This window comes from Ailuropoda melanoleuca, chromosome 2 (genome assembly GCF_002007445.2).
Source record: "Ailuropoda melanoleuca isolate Jingjing chromosome 2, ASM200744v2, whole genome shotgun sequence".
In the NCBI taxonomy this organism is placed as follows: domain Eukaryota; kingdom Metazoa; phylum Chordata; class Mammalia; order Carnivora; family Ursidae; genus Ailuropoda; species Ailuropoda melanoleuca.
In genome coordinates this window covers 129,798,139-129,819,369 of record NC_048219.1, presented here as the reverse complement: position 1 = coordinate 129,819,369, position 21,231 = coordinate 129,798,139, and the positions used below count along the sequence as shown (strand labels likewise).

Sequence of the window (21,231 nt, the reverse complement as noted above, 5' to 3'; positions counted from 1 at the left end):
CAAATTGCTATAGGAAGTCAGGGCAGGAAGCAGACACTGCCAGCTGGGAAGGTTTCTAGGAGGAAGCTGGCCCTTAAAGGTAAGTACACATAGTGGGGACAGTGAGCATTTGGAGGGTCTGACAGACAAACAAAAGGGTCTAACCTATAGCACCCACAAAAGATTGGATGTTAGAGTAGACATTTATCAATTAGGAGGCTTCCCAGCTTCTGAATCTCTTATTTGAGTTTCCTCCATCTTATGAGACGGAGCTGTCACTCTATTAGCTGGAAGTCCTGATTCTCATTTTCCCTGCCACCTTTATATCTAAGGCAGAGGGGCATGGTTTCATCAGGTAGGCAAAACTGCCTCTAAGTTCTGCAGCGGCCATCACTGCACTTGACTCTGTGGCATAATTTTATGTTTCCCCTCCACTGTCTAGATTCATTCCCAGAGCCTGGTTCTCCCATTCTACTAGCAATTCCACAAGCTATTTGAAATCTTTTCAATACATTTCTTTTCTTTTTAATTTAGCTATATATCCTTTATGTTGCTTGCCACTAAGAATCCCAATAAACAGATATGATAGTCCTGACCAATACTGATATGATCATGGAAAAGTTCATAATCCAGTTTATATGAAGAATTGGGGAGGAGGGAGTGCATACTAGTCAAGGTTATGTTAGGAAAACAGAAAGCTCCCTAGGCACAAGTAAAAGAGGATTTTATTTAAAAAAAAAAATAGAAGATTATACAATCTCTGAAGGCCCAGGGAAGCAAAGGAGAGAGAAGACACTGCTAGAATGCATGAAATTTAGAAATGTGTACACTGTATTAAAATGCGTACTGAGGATCTCAGCCCTCTGCAGCACCCGAGTAGGTGGTTCTCAGAAGGATGCTTGGAAATCCTGGCACGGCTGCCTAGATGTCGGCCATCTGCAGGTGCTCATGTGCTCCTCTGGAGCTGCAGCTGAAGAAGAATGGCTGCAAATCTCATCCCAGTGCCTCTTATAGGACGGCTCTGAACTGAAACTCCACAAGGAATCTGAGAAATGTAATTTTCGAATTTCCAGTCTTGCCATAAAGGAGAGAATTTAGAAGGATGGTCATTGGAAGGATGGGAGATAAGTGTCCCCGCTGTGAAGGCTCAAATGCCAGGGTCCAACTCTCTTCTGTCTTTGAGCTTCAGCACTCTGCTATGCCCTACATCTGTGGAGGCAGTAATCTTGTTGAGACTCCCAGGACTCTGATATCTCAATTTTCTCCAGTCTATCAGCTCCCTCTGTCTTTCTTGCAATATTTGATTCCCTTGCCTCCTTGTCTTCCAATCACTGTCTCTCTATACAGTATAAAACTCCAAAACTGTACCAACTCCCACTCCCCACAGCCACTGATTAAAGCTTTATAATTGTCCTATCAGGTCTGATCACTACCTGTTTTCTCTCCACCCTCCACACACTCTAAGCAATGGCCTTGTCTCCTACTCCACAGAGAAAATAAATAATGTGAACTTGGAATCTCCGATGCCTCTTCTTCCTCCTCCCCACACAAAACCTCCATACTTGTACCTGACTCCAGTTCTTAGAACTTTTCTCCCCTTAGTAGAGGAGGCAACCTTCTGCTGCTCAAGGCTGAACTTCTCTCCCCTGTGTTCTAGATCCTTAGGGATTTTGTTCCCCTTATTATCTCTCTTACCTAATTGCTTCAAACTCTCTTTCCTGACTCATTCCTTGCACCATATAAAAATGCTCAATTCTTGCCCTACACTTGGCCGTTTACTGCCCTTTCTGCTCTTATCCATAGGCAAGATACCTGGCTGCCCAGAAGAGTAGTTGTCTGCACTCAGTCTCCATCTCCACTAACTAACCTCATGCTGGAAGACATTATTGCATATTATTTAAGAACTTAGCTTTTAAAATGCTCAACATGGGTTCATATTTTGCTAGGACCACTTATTTAACTGTGTGACCTAGTACAAGTCACTTAGAATCTGTAGGTCTCTAATTATTTTCTTAAATTAGAAATAATCATAACTTCTTCTCAGGGTTATATAAGAAGTGCTTAATTAGCACAGTGTCTGGCATAGTGAGTGTGCATTAAATGTAACCTCTTGTTGCTTACTCCTTTGGCCTCTGTGATCTGGCTGTCCCTCTTCCACTGTTGATACTTCCCCACCAAAGACTCCAGTGACCAGGATGTTAAAAGTGATGAACATTTTTTCATTTTTTAAGATAATATTTTGTTTGATCTGTTTAATATGTTCCACGCAATTGACCGCTACCTCTTAATTTAAACCTAATCTCCAAACTAGGGTACACAGGGTGATTCACTTGGGTGATAGAAGAAAACATTACAACTTCTATGGTTTATAAAATACATCATATTTCCTTCTATGCACCATATGCATACAAAGAAAAACACTGCCAGTTAAATATGAAACAGCTTTCTTGTCATTTACAAGTTCAGCTAATATGTATCACAAGAACCTTTTAGATTACCTTAAACATAAACAGTTATTTAAAATTACAAATAATGGCAATATGATTGGTTGGGACTAAGTTCATGTATACGTAGACAGTGATTTCAGCTTTCTGATGGACAAACATTAAAATGGGGAAAATATGCATTTTATGTGATACACAATGGAATATTATTCAGCCATAAAAAAGAACAAAATCTTGCCATTTGCAACAACATGGATGGGGCTGGATAATATAATGCTAAGCAAAATAAATCAGTCAGAAAAAGATAAATACCCTATGATTTCACTCATATGTGGAATTTAAGAAACAAAACAAATGAGCAAAGGGAAAAGAGAGAGAGAGATCATGAAACAGACTCTTAATTATCACGAACAAACTGATGGTTACAAGAGGGGAGATGGGTGCGGGTGGGGGGCGGGATTAAATAGGTGATGGGGATTAAGGAGTGCACTTGTCATAATGAGCACTGGATGATGTATGGAATTATTGAATCACTATATTGTACACCTGAAATTAATATAACACTGTATGTTAACTAAGTAGAATTAAGATAAAAACCTAAAAAGCCAGGATGCCTGGGTGGCACAGCAGTTAAGTGTCTGCCTTTGGCTCAGGGCATGATCCTGGCGTTATGGGATCAAGCCCCACATCAGGCTCCTCCGCTGGGAGCCTGCTTCTTCCTCTCCCACTCCCCCTGCTTGTGTTCCCTCTCTCGCTGGCTGTCTCTATCTCTGTCGAATAAATAAATAAAATCTTTAAAAAAAAAACTTAAAAAGCCAAAAAATAAAATAAAATGTCAATATTATGTTAATAACTGTCGAAACTAGATGATGGCTATGTGAAGGTTCATTATCCTATTCTTCCTACTTTTGAGTATGTTCAAAAATTTCCATAATAAGTTTTTAAAAGTTAAAAAAAAAGGGGTGCCTGTCTGGCTCAGTTAGTAGATCATGCAGCTTTTGCTCTCGGGGGTTGTGAGTTTAAGCCCCACATTGGGTGTAGAGATTACTTAAAAAATAATAATAACTCTTTTGCTCAGGCCAGTGGTATGGGCAGGATGGGCAAGTGTCATGATCTTCATACTGCCAGGAAGTTCCATAGCCACGGACAAGATCAGAAGTGGCATAATAAACAGTACAAGAAAGCCCATTTGGCAAGAAAACAGTACAAGAAAGCACAGTCATGAAGGCCAACCCTTTTGGTGGTGCTTCCTCCAAATTCCTCCATAATTCCATACAAAGGGAACTACGCTGGAAAAAGTAGGGGTTGAAGCCAAACAGCCAAATTCTGCCATTAGGAAGTGTGTCAGGGGCCAGCTGATCAAGACTGGCAAAAAACAACAACAACAACAGCAACACACGTTTTGTGCCCAATAATGGTTGTTCGAATTCTATTGAGGAAATTTATGAGATTCTGGTTGCTGAATTTGGTCACAAAGTCATGCTGTCAGTGACATTCCTGGAGTTCACTTTAAGTTGTGAAAGTAGCCAGTGTCTCTCTTTTGGCCTTATGCAAAGGCAAGAAGGAAAGACCAAGATCATAAGTGTTGATGGTGAAAACATGACAATAATATATTTTCATATGCCAAAAACCACAATAATAATAATAATAATAATAATAATAATAATAAAACAGGGTGCCTTTTTAAAAAAAAGTCAAAAAAGAAAATATACATTTTTGGGATGCCTAGGTGGTTCAGTCAGTTAAGGGTCCAACTCTTTATTTCAGCTCAGGTTATGATCTCAGGGTCTATCTATTAATAGATATTATATAGACTAAAATATTATATGTTTACAATTCATAAGTAAATACACATGGGGATTGTTAAAAAATTACTGACTGAATACATAATTTACAATGCTTGGAAACCGCTAATTTAAACCATCTCTCTGTAAGTAATATTCTTTCATTGTTTCCCCCCTCCACCTCTTCTTCTTGACTGTCTTCATGCCTCCTCTCTCTCCTCTTCCCCTGTTCTTCTCCTTCCATGTTAGTATTCCCTAGAATTCTTCATTCTTATAACTTTATCTACTCCCTGTACACTGATGACTCTCAAACCTCTGTCACAAACATAGATCCCTCCTGGGTTCTAAACTTAAGGGATTAGTAAATTTCTCCACATCCATACCATAGATATCTCAAATCCATCAAATCTAAAACAGAATTTGTCTTCTCCTTAAATCTCCCCCCGCTCCTCCTCTCTTCCTTATCACGGCAAATGGCACCATCATTTGCCAGCCACCCACTTCAGAAGCCTGGAATTTATTCTTTCAACTCCTGCTTTACACTCCAAATAGCTCTGAAATATGTCACCTGCTCTACTTCTCCATTGTTATTACTCTAATTTAGGTCTTGGCTGCAACAGAAAATATGTTACATTAAAAGCCAATAGTTCCACCTACAATGTAAAATTAAAATGAAAAAATAATTTGTATCATTAGTTTATCATGCTAGAGTTACTGAGATCATCAAAATGGTCCAAGACAAAGACATCTGCTGTTATAGGTTACGCACCAGGACTCAACACAATATTGTTTTAAGTCAATAATTATCCCGGATGTGGAACTGATTTTTTTTAACCCATAATTTGGTGTCTAGTGACTTAAGTATCTGGCTGTTAGAGAAAATCCCATTACCATTTGGCAAACAATTTCCGACTGGATTGATTAGCCATGAAATGATTGCAAGTGCTTTGCTCAGCTTAAATATGCACTTAATAGTTTAAATATGAGAAGACATTGACAGCTTTCCAAATAGTACTAATATTCTATTAGAGTAATTCACTAACATATATCAATATAATACTTACATATTACCATTACCATCCCATTTTTTTCTTTATACCTCCAGAATTTCCCATTTTTACCTTGACTATATCCCTAAATTCTTCATTCTGAGACTTCTCAGGGTTGAGGAGTTGCAGCAAACACAAGTTAAGCCATAATGACCATTGCCGCTTTAACGCTGACTTTATTCTCCTCTTCCAATATTTACAATTTAAATGGAGACGAATTTGGATGGAAACTACAAAACCCTACATGACAGTATACAATTTGAAGAGAAATGCAAAGAATCTCAATACATGGATTGACAGGCATTAAAATGAGAAGTTTCTTTAGAATAATTGGGAGGGCCTAACTGTACCATAAGTAACAATGATATCTCTAACCATTTCAATAGCAGCTTATTAAATTCTGTCTCCCTGTATGAGCTGCCTTGTCTCTTATCTCCTCTCTGTTCCCATTATTACTGTCTTCGTTAACACTCTCCCACTTCTTGCCTGGACTTTCCGAACAGCTCGTTCAGTCTTATCAACTTGGCATTTATCCACAGCTTCCAGAGTCATCTTGTCATCTCTTCAAAATGTAAATCTGATTATATCTTTTTTGATGTTGTTTTTGGTCAAACCCTTTCAGTGGTCTTCATCACTCAGAGGATAAAGTCCAAGCTCCTGAATGTTACACAGAAAACCTTTTTTGGCATAGTTCCACCTGACCATCCAGTATCACCTTTGGCTGCTTCTGCAGACACACCTTGCTCCACTCCTGGGTATCCAGTTCCCAAATGTACTGTACTGTGTCTCAATACTAGAAGGCCCTCCACCCCACTCTCATTTAATAGCCTCTATCAGTGCCCAGTATCAAATGTTACCACAGGGTCTGCTAACTCTGGAAAATCTTCATTACCTACTCACGCAAAATTAACTGTTCACTCTTTTAAGCTAGTACCCTGGCATTAACATGTCTCTATTTTGCACTAAATCCTACCAAATCATAAATGCTTCTTTACATGTTTCATTTTCCATTAGGCTTGGAGCTCCTTGAGGAGAAGGACCGTATCTTGTCCATTTTTTATATCTCCAATAGTGACTTTAGTACCTAACAATTTTAATAATAAATTTCAGCTATTGCACACTAGAACTATTACAGGTGCTAATCTAAATACTTCCCTCATTTAATTCTCACTATACCTTTATGAAGTAGGTACTATTACTAGCCCCATAAGAAAAGTAAGGCACAAAGGAGGTGCTTAATAAACGTTATTTAATGGATATTATTGCCTTTAAAAAAAAAACTAATGCAGTCATGTCATCCTTACTCCTAGAGTTCCCAGATATTGTTACAACTGGAAGTTTATGCCTTGGTGCAGGTAAAGTGTATGCACTGGCATGAGTACAGCTATTTGGTTTGGGAAGACATAGATTACCTGCCATTCTGAATTCCACTCCACATATACAAACCTTCAGGATGAATTGCTTTGTTTTAGTTTTTATTTTTGTTTTCACATGTTATACTGGCTTTTAAAATCATTTTCCCCTTCTCTGATCTCATTTATACCTAACCATTATCTACAGAAATAGTACTAGTATTACTTATATGTTTCCTTAAAATATCAGATACAGAAATAAAGTTGCCAAGCCTGGGGGATAAAATGCCTGCCTCAATACCACTAAGGGGGCAGTTCTCGTGCTAATTTAATATTTATCTGGTTTAAGTTCTTTCTCCAGCAAGTCACACTACTAAGACAGATTTGAGAGTTATCCCAGATTTTAAGAAATGGTTGTTCTGTGGAGCTATAGTTCTGCAATTCTTTAGCTATATCACTGCCCATGAGCATATGAATGTAGATTAAGACTATTAACTGATATGGTTTGTTTCCAGAAAACATTTTCATTTTAACAACTCCAATGTGCTGAGCTCAAATGCATAAGAAATGGGTGAATTTGGGACTGGGTGTAAGGTGAGAGGCTGAGCTATTCGTAGTCCAAGGATTGATGCCAAATCACAGTTTATAACAATGACCTGTTGCCCACCATGAAGCCAGTGAGGTAGAGAAATGTTACAAACACATCTTTAATTTCTAGACTAATTCATCAGAGACACCCACAACTCATATTGAAAATCACAGAAGTATGAGTTCAGTAATAATCTAGTTAGTCATCCCAAGTGGAATCCACACCTCACCCAGCATGGACAAGTGAGGAAAAGAGAAAAAAGAGGAAGCAGAATAACAAGGTAGTTGAACCCAAGAATCTGGCCATCTGCTTCTTTGGAGGGAGTCATGTCTGTTATCCATATTTTTTTTAATAATATTTATTTTGTTATATTAGTCACCATACAGTACATCCCCAGTTTTTGATGTAATGTTCCATGATTCATTGCTTGCATATAACACCCAGTGCATCATGCGATATGTGCCCTCCTTAATACCCATCACCAGCCTATCCCAATTCCCCACCCCCGCCCCTCTGAAGCCCTCAGTTTGTTTCCCAGAGTCCATAGTCTCCCATGGTTCATTCCCCCTTCTGTTTACCCCCGCTTCATTCTTCCCTTCCTTCTCCTACCAATCTTCCTATTTCTTATGTTCCATAAATGAGTGAAACCATATGATAATTGTCTTTCTCTGCTTGACTTATTTCACTTAGCATAATCTCCTCCAGTCCCGTCCATGTTGCTGCAAATGTTGTGTAATCATTATCCATATTTTATATTTAAGATATTCTGTCATTACAAAAAGCAATGGTAGAATAAGGAAATACCTACTTCCTTGGGGGAATGAGAGTAAAGCTAAGTGAAACCAGAGCACATGTGCACCCACAAAGAGTGTGAATTCTGTGAACTTTTGCTTCTATTCTTTTTAACTCTCCTGCTTCTTGCTCCTGGATCCTGTTGCCTGTTCAGTTGTTACTAACTCCATGTATGTCATATCCAGATCCCTAAGAGAGAGGATCAAATTAGCTCCATGAATCACAATAGTCCCTGTTGAGCAACCTATCACACCAGGCCTGTAGGCCCATTGACAGTGCTCTGTGCAGATCCCCTATAATGGCTATGTTATATTAGTGTACTTCAGTCCTAGAGTGCTTTCTCTCTCAACAACCAACACCTGCATTTCGCTGTCAAAAAGCTGCCCTCAGGCTGCATGAGGACAGCTTTTGCTGCATGCATAGAGAGCAGACAGCGCCTGGAAATTCATATACATAGGCTCGGCCCTTAACCAATGATTGATGAGTATGGGAGTATAAATACCTCAGCTCCCTCACCCCTGATGGGTTTGTCTGTGATGTGATCACTTCTCTCCAATCCTCTCTGCAGAATTGTAAGTTATCTATTGTGGGGTTTTGCTTGACATCCACCTTCTCTGTCTTTCCTTCCCTGTCCCATGTCCCCACTACTCTACTTTTTTCTGAGAACACTTCATATCTCAAGAGTCCTGCAACAGCAAGACAAATTCTAGATTTATTTGCAGATTTTCACCAGGGCATGTTCATACAAATCATCCCAGGACCTGTTTCTGGGGAACCCAACTCAGAAAAAGTTAGTTCATATTCTGCTAAGCCACCTAAAGATTCGCTGTCTTTGAGGAAGGAGCTAATCTTTGATCTAATCAGCTATGATCTGAGTTACAGGGTCATGTGGAACAGAGGATCATAACCTGTGCATACTCTTTAACAGGGGCTTTGGCCATGGCCATGGCAACCTCTCTGAGTGTGAAAAGTAGCTCAGGCCAGAGTACATTCATATTCATCTGGGTAATGCCTACTAAGCAAAACTATAGCAAGGTGATAACAAGTGAAGGCAACAATTGCAAACTGTGTGTCAAATCAAAGAACTTAAAGTGTTCTGTAAACCCAGTGTGGAAATGATGATGTGCCATTTGCAATCAGCAGTATCTTAAAATATGAAAAGCAAAGATATAAGAAACAAACCTAGGAGGGGCACCTGGGTGGCACAGCGGTTGAGCGTCTGGCCTTCGGCTCAGGGCGTGATCCCGGCATGATGGGATCGAGCCCCACATCAGGCTCTTCCGCTGTGAGCCTGCTTCTTCCTCTCCCACTCCCTCTGCTTGTGTTCCCTCTCTCGCTGGCTGTCTCTATCTCTGTCAAATGAATAAATAAAATCTTTAAAAAAAAAAAAAAAAGAAACAAACGTAGGAGTACAGTATCAATAGGGAAAAGATACTTACAGATATGCAAGTATGTGCGTGTACACACTCACACACACACACAGGCTCCAGAAAACAACACTTTCCTCTAAGAGCAATGTGAAATTTAACTACATTTAAGAACCTTATCAGTGTTTCCTTAGTTTTCTATTAACTCATAGGGGAAGTCTGAGCACACATGGGGCAGAGACCGATTACAGCTATTTACAAGGTAGGAAGGATACACCTTTATTTATGGTTGTATTCTGTTTTTTAATTTTTGAATTGTTAGGTATCTATCTTTCATTCTGTAAATTGCATAAAGCAACCAGGTGATTTACAGACCTAAATTATTTTACTGGAAGAATAATAAAACACTAAAAAATCCCTTTGACTCAATAACTACTTAACTTAAAAACAGACATCACAATATAATAGTAACACTATAAAACAGCCATACAATGAATGAAATCACAAAACATACAAGGCACCTTTGAAGGAACTGGAAATAGAAGTAACCATAAATATTCTACCCAAACTTTTTTGTGGTGACCTCACAAAACACAGTGGTCCACACTCTACCCACAAAAGGGAGGGGGGAAAACCCAGGGTCCTTTACTAAACGAATGAAGGTTTTAGTTTTTGTTCTTGAATTATCATCCACTGTTGCCTGATAGGCTTTTTTCTTTGCATTAAAAGGAATTGTACCAGAGAGTAGGAAATAAAAACCATTAAGACTTGGTGTCTGTTCCAGTGGGGATGATGAGCCCGCATATAATTATAATACAAAGGAAAACCTATCCAGCATTCTTCTTCTAGTTAATGGAATCAGGGTTGGCTTCAAGGAAGAGGACTATTTGAACTATATTTCAGAGAACAATACAATTTCCAAAAGAAGAGGCAGGGAATAGGAAGCTCCAAGGACTTATTCCTGTGATTGCTGTTTTTCACTCCCACAGGTTAAAGTAACCCCTGCAAGTCTTAGCTTCTTTCTCTTTTAAAGCTTCCCATTGAACTGTCTTTAAGAAGAGAAGCAAAAAGCTCAATTGGGTCTTTTTCTTACACAGTAAATTGGCAAAACAACTTTGGAAAATAGTACAGCATTATCGGTTAAAGTCTGATATATGCATACCTTGTGACCAAGCAGTTCTACTCCTTGGAATATACTCAAAACAAGTGCATGCATTTGTACATCAGACTATTTGTACAGTGATCAAAGTGACTTATTTGTATTTGTCAAAAATTGGAATCATCAAGTGGATAAACAAATTGCAGTGTGTTCATACAATGAGATATATATATATAGCAATAAAAATGAAAAAAAAACACAGCTACACACAACGTGAATAAATCTTACAATATAGTGTTGAGCAAAAGAAATCAGATACAAAAGAATACACAGATCATGAATCCACCTACGTGTAGTTCAAGAATAGGCACCCCTAAGGGGTCTATTTGTAAGAGACCCAACTATAAAGTAAAGTAAGGACATTATAACCATAAAAGTGCAAATAGTGACTGCCTCTAGAGAGGATGAAGGGATGTGTGATAAAAAAGGGATGCAGACAGTGTCTGTGGAAATGTTATATATTTTTTGCCTAGGTGGTGGTTACATAGATGTTCACTTTGTAATTTATTATACTATACATTTATTCTTTAAATGCTTTTTCATATATGTTATATTTCAAAATACAAAAATAAAATAAAAGGGCATTTCTAACATCAACAATAAGTACCACGCCTAAGAACCCAGCTGGCAAGTGGTGGGATGAGGACTCAAATCCACATGTCTGGTTTCAAAACCCATGATGGAAATGAGGACTGAACTATAGGAAAGAGCAGTCCTAGCACCCAGCTGTGATCTCTACCATTTCCTACTAAAACAAAGCAAACATCTTTAGAGAAGTGTCTAATTCCAGGTCTGGGACAAGAAATGTACAGGTTGAGACTGAAACATCGTGTCATTCTAGATCATGAGGAAACTATGAAAGACTCCTATGGATGTCTCCCCTGGCCAAAGTGGAACATCAATAAATATAATAAATGAAAGGGATTGAAAAATATCAAATATGAATAAACAATAATTACAAATTAAAATCTCATTGGTCGCCTTTAAAGGATGCTATGAATGAACCACCTCCTTATACTTTCAAAACTGATCAATAAAGGGAAAAATCAAGTTTCCTTTATGATCTGTAGCTCTGGGTAACCAACTAGCTGTTAAGGGAAAGTTTCTCTCTAAAGAAGCATCCAAGGGGCGCCTGGGTAGCGCAGTCGTTAAGCGTCTGCCTTCGGCTCAGGGCGTGATCTCGGCGTTCCAGGATCGAGTCCCACATCAGGCTCCTCCAATGGGAGCCTGCTTCTTCCTCTTCCACTCCCCTACTGTGTTCCCTCTCTCGCTGGCTGTCTCTCTGTCACATAAATAAAGAAGCATCCAGCTAATAAATGAAGAAAAATGATAGAATTAGAATATCTCTGTTTTCTAATTCTTAATGATCCCAGTAATGATCTTGATCAATGGCTGGTAATATCAACAAACAATGAGAAAAAATATCACATTATGGGCTTCCTGACAGAAAAGCATAGCACATATGAAATAGTACTGTCAAGAATAAATTGAGTCTGAGTCTCATAAACCATACTACTAATGTATAAGAGTTATGAGGGATAATGGAATATGTTAACACAACAGTGATGCAATAATCAAAATCCAGACTCTGAGAAATTCTATAAACGAGTCAGCTTTTTCTCACACAATTACAAGAGAAAAAGAATGGAAAGACAATGTGTCTAGAGATTTAAACATACTTAAGAGAAATCTCAACCAGTGTCAATGTAAAAACCTTATCTAGATTCTGATTCAAACACATTGTAAAAACAAAACAATAACATTTATAAGATAATTGAGGAAACATGAACACCAATTAGACATTTAACAGTATTAAGGACCTCTTGTCATTTTTTTTAGGTGAGGTGATGTACTGTGGTTATTTCTTTACAAGATCTTATCTTTTAGAGTTGCATACTGACATATTTACAGATGAAATATTTGATGACTGAGATTTGCTTCAAAATAATCTGAAAGGAGTAGAGAGTGGGTCAGAGCAGAGATGAAACAGGACTGATCACGTATTAATAACTGCTGAAGGTGATGGGAACAGTAAATTCATTGCACTATGTTCTCTACTCTGGGTGTGGTTTTTATATTCTATAGTAAAAAAAAATAAATTAAATAAAATAGGGGCATCTGGGTGGCTCAGTCAGTTAAGCATCTGCCTTCAGCCCAGGTCATGATCCCAGGGTCCTGGGATTGAGCCCTACATTGGGCTCCCTGCTCAGCAGGGAGCCTACTTCTCTCTTCCCTCCCTCTGCCCCTCCCCCTGCTCATGCTCTTTCTCTCTCTCCCAAATAAATAAATAAAATCTTTTAAAAAAATTTTTTTTAAATAAAAATAAAAAGTTTAAAACATACTCAAAGTCTCTCTTCCTGTGATTCACGGAGAAGAAGAAACTAAAAAATACTAGACAGGGGAAGAATATGGTTGGGAACACAGAAGTTATGTTAAGAAAAAGGGGTCTGACTTTTCCTCCAAGGCTGAGATAAAGATGAGTTACAAGAGGAAAAATAGAGACCTGGTGAATTCACATTAGATGGCCTCTAGCCTATCAGCAAAGTAAGAGGCACATTTTGCTTCTTGCAGGAAGCCTAAAAGGAGATGGAACTGGGTTCTAGAAAGGAAAAGTTTGGACCATCTTGTTCATGGAGATATTAGTGAGTTGACAAAAGGTGAATAATGGTAAAATTGGTAAATACAGTAATACCCCTCAGTACTAAATAGTGTCATAGCTCTCAGAACTAAAATTTCTTAGGATTCTCACTATTATACTTCATAAGTGTTTCTAAAAGTCAGTCATTAAGCATTCTTACCTTACCTAAGGTAAGGTATCTTAACCTTACCCTTAACTAACAAGTTAGGTGGTCCTGAGTTATGAGTCAGCTTTGAAGGAGAGTCACATCACACTCTGATTTCTTCACGATCTTCTGCTAAAGTCAGGAAAATAATTGTTCTAAGGTGTAAACCTGACCATTTTCCCCGAGGAGCAAGGGCTCCTGGGCTTTGGTTATTTATCATTTGAACTGTTGTTTTCTTAGAACAGATTTTAGCAATGAATTTGGTTATTCTGAGGAAAGAACTTTCAATCACATAAGTAAAAAGCGAACATATCACCCTAATCCTCGCGTTTTTGCCAAAACATAGTGAATGCATGCCAGTAACAAAATTTAATCCTTCATCACATTTCCCACATCTAGAAAATCATCTGTACCATTAAAATTATTTCCTTATTTTCCAAGAATGCACCTTTGACAAAAATGTTTCCTAGGGAATTCCCACCACGCTTGAGGTGTTGCACTCCTACCCAAAACACATTACTGATCTTTGCAACACACTCCTACCAACTACACAAGTCTTACTACCACCAGCATCCTCTTAACCTATGACCCACCCTTCCATCATCACCTAACACCTAAATTTCACCTCTGCTTTCCATCAAAGGCTGGTACCCAGCCCTAATGTGCTTTCATTGATGTTTTGGGAGTCTTCTTATGAATCTCAGGGGTCCACATCTAACTTCTCTTGTGCTTCTTTTTTTTTTTTTTAAAGATTTTATTTATTTATTTGATAGAGATAGAGACAGCCGGCGAGAGAGGGAAAACAAGCAGGGGGAGTGGGAGAGGAAGAAGCAGGCTCATAGCAGAGGAGCCTGATGTGGGGCTCGATCCCACAACACCGGGATCACGCCCTGAGCCGAAGGCAGACGCTTAACCGCTGTGCCACCCAGGCGCCCCTCTTGTGCTTCTTAAACCCACAAAGGTCACTGAACCCTCTGGCCTCAGTTTCCTTGCCCATAAAGTAGGAGGGCAGATGATGGAAGTTCCCTGTAAACTCTGTAATTCCATAGTTCCTTGGTGTCCGTGCATGAGGTTAAGCTGAGTAAATGAATGAGTCAGTCACATTGGCTCCTTTCCCGTCCCTCTGTCAATGTTCCGTAGACACACTGATGGAACATTTCCTCATCTGAGAATTCTACAGTTTAAAGTCTGCGGAGTAAGTTCAGTTTATTTTAATAAGAGTTGTTTAATTTTGTCTTTTGTTTTTTAAGTGGGTGAATTACAACCTTATATTTGCCATTTGGGGTCTGTATCCATGATTATAGTCCTCATGAGTTTAGTTATAACCAGGAATAAATGCAGATCTTTATTATCACGGTGCTGTGGGAATTGTTTAAAATTTATTCTTAGACCAAGCCCTTGCTTGGGCCTCCTGGGGCCTCCTTACTACTCCTGAGACCATCTGTGGGCATCATCAGAACTGCAGTTTCAATGCATCACACACTGGCTTTCTGTTCTTTTCTCTTTTTTTAAGATTTAATTTATTTGTCAGAGAGAGAGAGAGAGAGAGAACAAGCAGGGAGAGTGGCAGGCAGAGGGAGAAGCAGGTTCTCTGCTGAGCACGGAGCCCGACACCGGGCTCCATCACAGGACCCTGGGATCATGACCTGCCAAAGGCAGACACTTAACCGACTGAACCACCCAGGCATCCCCACACCAGCTTTCTTTATGCCACAACTCCTCATGCAGTTGAATATGCTTCATTTATAGTTTCTCTTGTTCACATCTTACTCAGTTTTGGATACTGTCTCAGGTACAGTTCTTTCATGTGTTAAATCAGTATCATCAAGGTCCAGTAAGAAGTATAAAGTCCATGCTAGGTAATTCAATAGAAGTTTCATATAGGGAAATAACCTGTTAAAGAGACGTTGAAAGACCTGTAAGTAAGTGCCAGTGAGCTTATCTAGAAAGTACCAATTACAAGAAGCTACTACTACCCCTGGGACATGAGGAATGGAGAAGGACTAGTGTTACCCAAATAGAAGCCTGGGCTACCCTGTGGGAGCTAGAGCCTTGGAGAAGGAACCACCCAAACATGCTGGAAGCACAGCATGGTTGCGTGGTCAGAATTGGACCACAAAGAGTGGGGCTTCCAGGTAGGAGCAGAAGAGACATAGCCACTGCTTGGCATGCTCCCAAAGCACAGAGGAGAGAAATACCTTGGATTCTCCCCCTCCCAAACTTCCATTTCCTGCCAGTAACTCCCATTGGCTGAACCTAACCAGAAGCCAGTGAGAAACGGAGGCTGAGAATGCAGAGAAGGCCCTTGAGATTCAAAGCAGGGGAGGGCAGAAAGTGGATCTAAGAGAAGACCTGAATACAAATTGGAAAAGGAAATACAAATAACCAATAAAGGTAGGAAAATATGTTCAACTGCATTAGTAATCAGAAAAATACAACCTTAAGCTACAATGAGATACCATTTTGCTCCCCACCAAAAATGTTAAGATGCCAAGTATTGAGGATGTTCAGCAGCGGGAATGTTTGTACATACTGCTGGGAGTGTAAACTAGAAAGAACATTAGCGTTGTCTAATAATGTTAATGCTGAGCATACCTTATGCTCTAGGAATTCCTCTTCTAAGAACACATTCTCAGGAAAATCTAGCCATGTGCACCAGGAGACATGTACAACAATGTTCATGGAAGCATTGCTAAGTACAGCAAATTACCCAGCTGGAACCTACTCAAATGTCCATCAGCAAGAGGAGGGATAAAGTGTACTTTATTCTTATAATGCAACATTGCATAAAAATGAACAAACCATAGTAGACACACCAACACAGATGAATGTCACAGGCATGACTTTGAGCAAAAAAGATAAATGCCAAAAAAAAAAAAACTTGAAATGATTCTACTTACATAAAATTCAAAGACTTGCAAAGTTATATAGACTATTTAAGGAATGAATCATATATGGGGAAACTATAAATAAAAGAATGGTAACTCTGAGGAGGGGTTACCTCTGTGTGTGAACATGAAGCTCATGTTCCCCCTTCCTAATTGTGACTGGGAATAAAATAATACTAACATTCTCACACATTAATGCAAGTTTTATAGTTAGATTTCCATTTTGGTATCCTCACTTACCTATTGACCTTGGCCTAGTTATATCAATCTTGTCTATGTTGTCTCAGTTTCCACATCTGTAAAATAAGGTTAATAATATTTCATACATAGGTTGATTATCAGATACGAGAGCACACCGGAAATGTTCAGCACAATGGCCTGGCACCTGGCGGGTGGCAGATGCCTGTTATTTTGTTTACATCATTGCCTCAGCCATGTGGTGTCCTCCCTACCACCTCTATCTACTGACTGTTGCTCATCCAAGAACATTCAATCTAGTGCTTGAAAACCCTCCCATCCATCCACCTCAGCTGATTTCTCCATTTTTAAATGCCTAGACCTCCTGTTGCCTACACCAGGCATTTACTATGTATTTATTCTTTCATTCATCCTTTATGAGGTACTTACTGTGTATTTATTCACTCATGCATCCAGCAAATCAAGGTCCAGGTACTGGAAACATAGAAGTGCCTAAACAGACACTGCCTTCATGGGTCCTGCAACCTGGAAAGGGAGATAGACATTCCACAAGTGAGTGAGTGCATAGTTGTTTAATCCAGCTATGCTAAGTGCTATCAAGACAAAGTGTGGGATGCATTGAGAACATATCACAGAGAAAGTTGACTTAGACTACAGAGTCAAGAAAGATTTCTCTGAGGGAGTGACATTCAAGGTGAGACTTGAAGGATACACTGCTTTCTACTGTCACCACAGGCAATAAATACTTATTTAAGATATATAACCTAGGTAGACTATCAGTACACATGTAACTACAGAAAAAGTGCAGTATCTCCCCTTATCCATTGGAAATATGTTCCAAGACCCCCAACAGATGCCTGAAACCAAGGATGGGACCAACCACTATATATACTTATTTTTCCTATACATAACCATGATAAAGCTTAATTTATAAATTAGGTATGATAAGAGATTAACAACAGTAACTAGTAATAAAAATGAACAATTATAACAATATACTGCAATAAAAGTTATATGAATGTGGTCTTTCTTCTTCTCTCTTTCAAGATATTGTACTATACTCATCCTCCTAGTGAGGATGGGAGATTATAAGATGCCTACATTATGAGATGAAATGAGCTGAATGATGTAGTCGCATAGTTCTAAGCTATTATTGACCTTCTGACCACACATCAGAAGAAGGATCATCTGCACTTTGGTTCACTGAGGGTAATTCAAACCACAGAAAGCAAAACCGCAAGTAAAGGGCAACTACTCAAGCAGCAGGAGGCATATGTGTTAAATGCCAAGTGAACACAATGTACAACATTATCCAGATGTCTGGAATCCCCAGAAGTGTTAGCGTTCTTCTTGCAAACATTGTACATAAAATGTGAGATTTGAGCAGAGCCTTAACTGGAAGAGTAGGACTAAGACAAGAGAGTGGGAAAAGAGGCATTCTAGATTGGAGAAAATATGGATATATGGGCAGAGATAGGAGAAGGCAAGACAGATTCAGACAGGTTGCTTGAACCAGGGAGTGACATGGGATGATAATTAAAAGTAAAAATTCAGATTGTAGAGGGGCTTGCTTTATCCTACATAAGTTTTCTTTTTGTATTATGGGTGTCTTTGAGACTCTCATGAAAGCCCTGGACCTCTTGTTTTTCTCGAAAAAAAATTTTTTAAGTGTATTCATAAAACTGTATATAATTTCAGGAGTTCACAATCCCCCTGAACTCCCAGTTAGCACTGAAAGGATGTGAGTAGAAGAAAGGTGACATGTTCCAAACAGTGTTTAAGATTCCTTTGCCTGAGAGGGAAATCGCTGGCAGGAAGGTAAATTGAGAAATTACTGCAACATAATGCAAGCAGGAGCTCTTGTGGGCCTACACTAAGGTGGTGGCTCTAGGAATTTATTAATTAAGTAAACTCATATTTATTGAGAGCTTACTCTGGGTCAGGCCTGGTGCTCAGTGTAGGAAGGTAATAATGAGAGGGTAAGACCCCTGCCCTCAGCTAGCTCCAAGCTGGGCAGGATCAGAAAGGCAAGCAGCCACAAATGCAGAGGGAATCAGAGCAGTAGCAGACTGTCTTAGAACTGTCCACTGGCCAGTTCTAGAGAATCAAATCAATGTCTTTGACATCATATTCAAAGCACTTTACAAAACAGCCACAACTCACCTCTCTGTTGTCATTTTTATTAAGGCCTCCATCACAACTACCTTCAACACACACACATGCACACACGTACCCAGCAGGGTGGCCGTACTGGACTGACCTCTTCTGACACTGCTTTGCATTTTCCTGCCTGTCACTATTTTTCTCCAAGCAGCTGTGCATGGTCAAATTCCTACCCACTACCCAAGGCCCAGTTTAGGTTTTGTCTTCCTTAAAGCTTTGTCCAGTCTCCCCATTCATTCTGCCCTGAGTTAAACTGTGTGTGCCTCAGTCTCCCCCAGTACTCTGTAAGCTTGAGCAGGCAGGGATGTTGTTGTTGTTTTTTACCTTATCCTGGGAGGTACCCAGCCCTATAATGGCAAGTGGTTAATATATCTACTGAACTAAAAGGCCCAGGTAGGGAGAGAACAGACCCAAGGTAGATTTAGGAGCCATCAGTGAAGCCTTGGTGGTTGGAATCAGGAAAGGCGATCTAAATGTTGCTCTTCTCGTGAAAGAATTCACTCTTGGGGGACAGCAATGCCGGTGATTCTGGGTACACACCATCTGCTTTTATGAGGTTTGAAATTATAGGACATTCACACTCAGGCAACTTAGGTCAGCCTATTTATAATGATTCCACAGGGAGAGGATAAATATTACTCTCACATTGCGGGTTTGGGATGCAAACTTCCACATTTCTACTGGATTATTATTAGTAGTATTATTTAATTATTAAGAAAAGAGCTTACGTGCAAAGTTCAGATGGTTATAAGGCCTAAATCGTTGGAAGTATTGATTGTAGGGTCACTCAACTCTTGCTTTTAATTCTTTAACAATTGCAGGTGAAACCGCAGCTTGCCGTTACCCCGCCTTTGTTTGCGCTATCCAAATACACAAGACGCAACCAAGGACACCTGAATTCTTTGGCTTGACCGCAGCAGCAACCCTACCGCTGCAGACTTCCGCCTTTGGGGTTCGAGAGGATGTGGGTGCCTTTCCAACCCAGCGGGGCAATGAAGAAGTCCTCCCACGCTGAGGTGCGCTACACAGAGTACAAGGTCCTAGACAGACCCAACCCCCCCCCCACCAGGGTATTGTCAAAGCCCAGCAAGTGCCGCGTCTCCTCGACTTTACTGAAGAAAAGGCGGGAGCCGGACCCCCAAGCCCGGTAGCTTGTGCAACACTCAGCTCTCTCGCTCCACGAGCACTTCCCGCCTCCAGAAGGCGAACCTAACTCTCAGCTCGCGGTTTTCCCGCCACCAAGTCCACTCCCTTGCCCCGCCCCGCCCCCTCCTCATTGGCCGGGGGCGGAGGGGGCGGGGCCAGGCCCCCAAGGGAGGTCGGCGGCAAAAGCGCAGGCTGGGAGCACCAGCAGGGGTGGGTGCAGCGTGTGCCTGAGGACCCGGTTGAACACTTTGGGCCGGCTCAGAATGAGGACGCGCTGGGCGACCCTTCGCCGCGCGGCGGAGCTCCTCGTGCTACTTCTCAGGTGCTTCGGTCTGGCGGAGCCCTCTGGCCGCACAGGTAACCGCGGGCGCACCAGCCCGTGAGCGGCTGGGGTCCTCGACGTTGTCAGGTCTGCCGACTTTTCTCCGTCCGGTTTAGGGCTGCGCTCGGGGTCTTGTCACCTCTGCTTGCCTTGGGGGTCTGGAGCCCAACAAGTGAGCGGAAGGGGAGGTCAGAGGAGATGGCATTCCGTTGCCCTGGGGCGCCGGGTGGAGGGCGGGGTGGGGCGTGGAGGGGCAGGGCCTTTCTGGTGCTGAGGAAGAAGAGGCCACCTTAGAGAAGGCGAAGTCTTTTCTGCGCCCGTCCTCCTCCCCTTCCTTGTCCTCTCGCCTCTAAAATCTTGCTTCCCTGGGGTAAAATGCTCCTCAGCACCCCCAAACTCCATCCAGCCAGTCTCGCCCCGCCTTCGCCTCTTGGTCACCTTGGCCACTCAGTGTCTAGAGGAACTGTCTACCTACAGCGCCAAGGATGATTAATGATTGCCCGACTTCGCTGCACGGTAGCCAAAGGTGCACGTCAAAAAGGAAGTCAGGCTAAGCTATGTCTCCTAAAGTGAACATGATCATAAGTCCGTTATGATGCCCTCCCCGAAAGCCTTGAGCAGGGATCCTTTCTTTTAATTGGCCTATCTGCTCCAAAACGCTCCCTCGAGGCCTAGAGCCTACGTTGGAGCGCCGGTCGCTTGCCGGGGGACCTCCTTCCTGCCTCTAACTGCGGAAGCAGGACCAGGAATAGATGCCCTTCGTTGATGCTCTGGGTAGTGCCAGCCTCACCATACCCCCTGGCAGCCACAGGAGTTTGCTTTTACTTTCTTTTTGCCTTGTCAAAAGGTGCTCTGAGGACTTTCTTAGTTGCGCTGCATAGTGGGCAGTCAGTGAGCCATCACCACCTACCACTTCTGTTAACTTGTCTGTTTGAGGAAGTAAAAGACGAGCAAGGAAGTTTTTTGAAAACTGTAGGTTCCCCCTTGTGGCTCTTATTTTCTTGTGGCAGCTGAACTAGGTTACTGCCAGATTTAGACTTTTTTTCAGAGAGTGATGGGATGAAGATTCCCGGAGTGTGAGTGACATCACCCTACCTACATATAGGACCTTTTAGTAAATACTGATCTGATTCACACTTCTTCATTCTTCTTTGACTCTCCCTGTTGGAAACTCCCAAAAGCCCTTTACTGGCTGTGAGAATTCTATTCCACCTGC

At 40.9% G+C, this 21,231-nt stretch overlaps 1 protein-coding gene, 1 long non-coding RNA gene and 1 pseudogene across 4 annotated transcripts in view; 2 read left to right on the top strand and 1 right to left on the bottom strand.

Annotated features, from left to right (window-relative positions):
• Positions 1-3,519: 3,519 nt before the first annotated feature.
• Positions 3,520-4,005, top strand: LOC100484222 (annotated as a pseudogene).
• Positions 4,006-16,469: 12,464 nt separating this feature from the next.
• On the bottom strand, positions 16,470-19,549 carry LOC117796429. The gene is made up of 3 exons (XR_004620946.1): positions 19,276-19,549; positions 16,814-16,909; positions 16,470-16,482 (listed from the first exon to the last, which is right to left on the bottom strand). It is a non-coding gene; the product is annotated as an uncharacterized LOC117796429 (long non-coding RNA).
• A 298-nt stretch (positions 19,550-19,847) lies between these two features.
• Positions 19,848-21,231, top strand: part of LOC100483541 (lymphocyte antigen 75) — a 135,170-nt gene continuing 133,786 nt past the window's right edge. For all 3 annotated transcript variants that reach the window (XM_002928390.4, XM_002928391.4, XM_011236249.3), the window contains exon 1: positions 19,848-20,050. In XM_002928390.4, the coding sequence (XP_002928436.1) occupies positions 19,957-20,050 (94 nt within the window). In that variant the 5' untranslated portion in view covers positions 19,848-19,956. The remainder of the gene's footprint in view (positions 20,051-21,231) is intronic.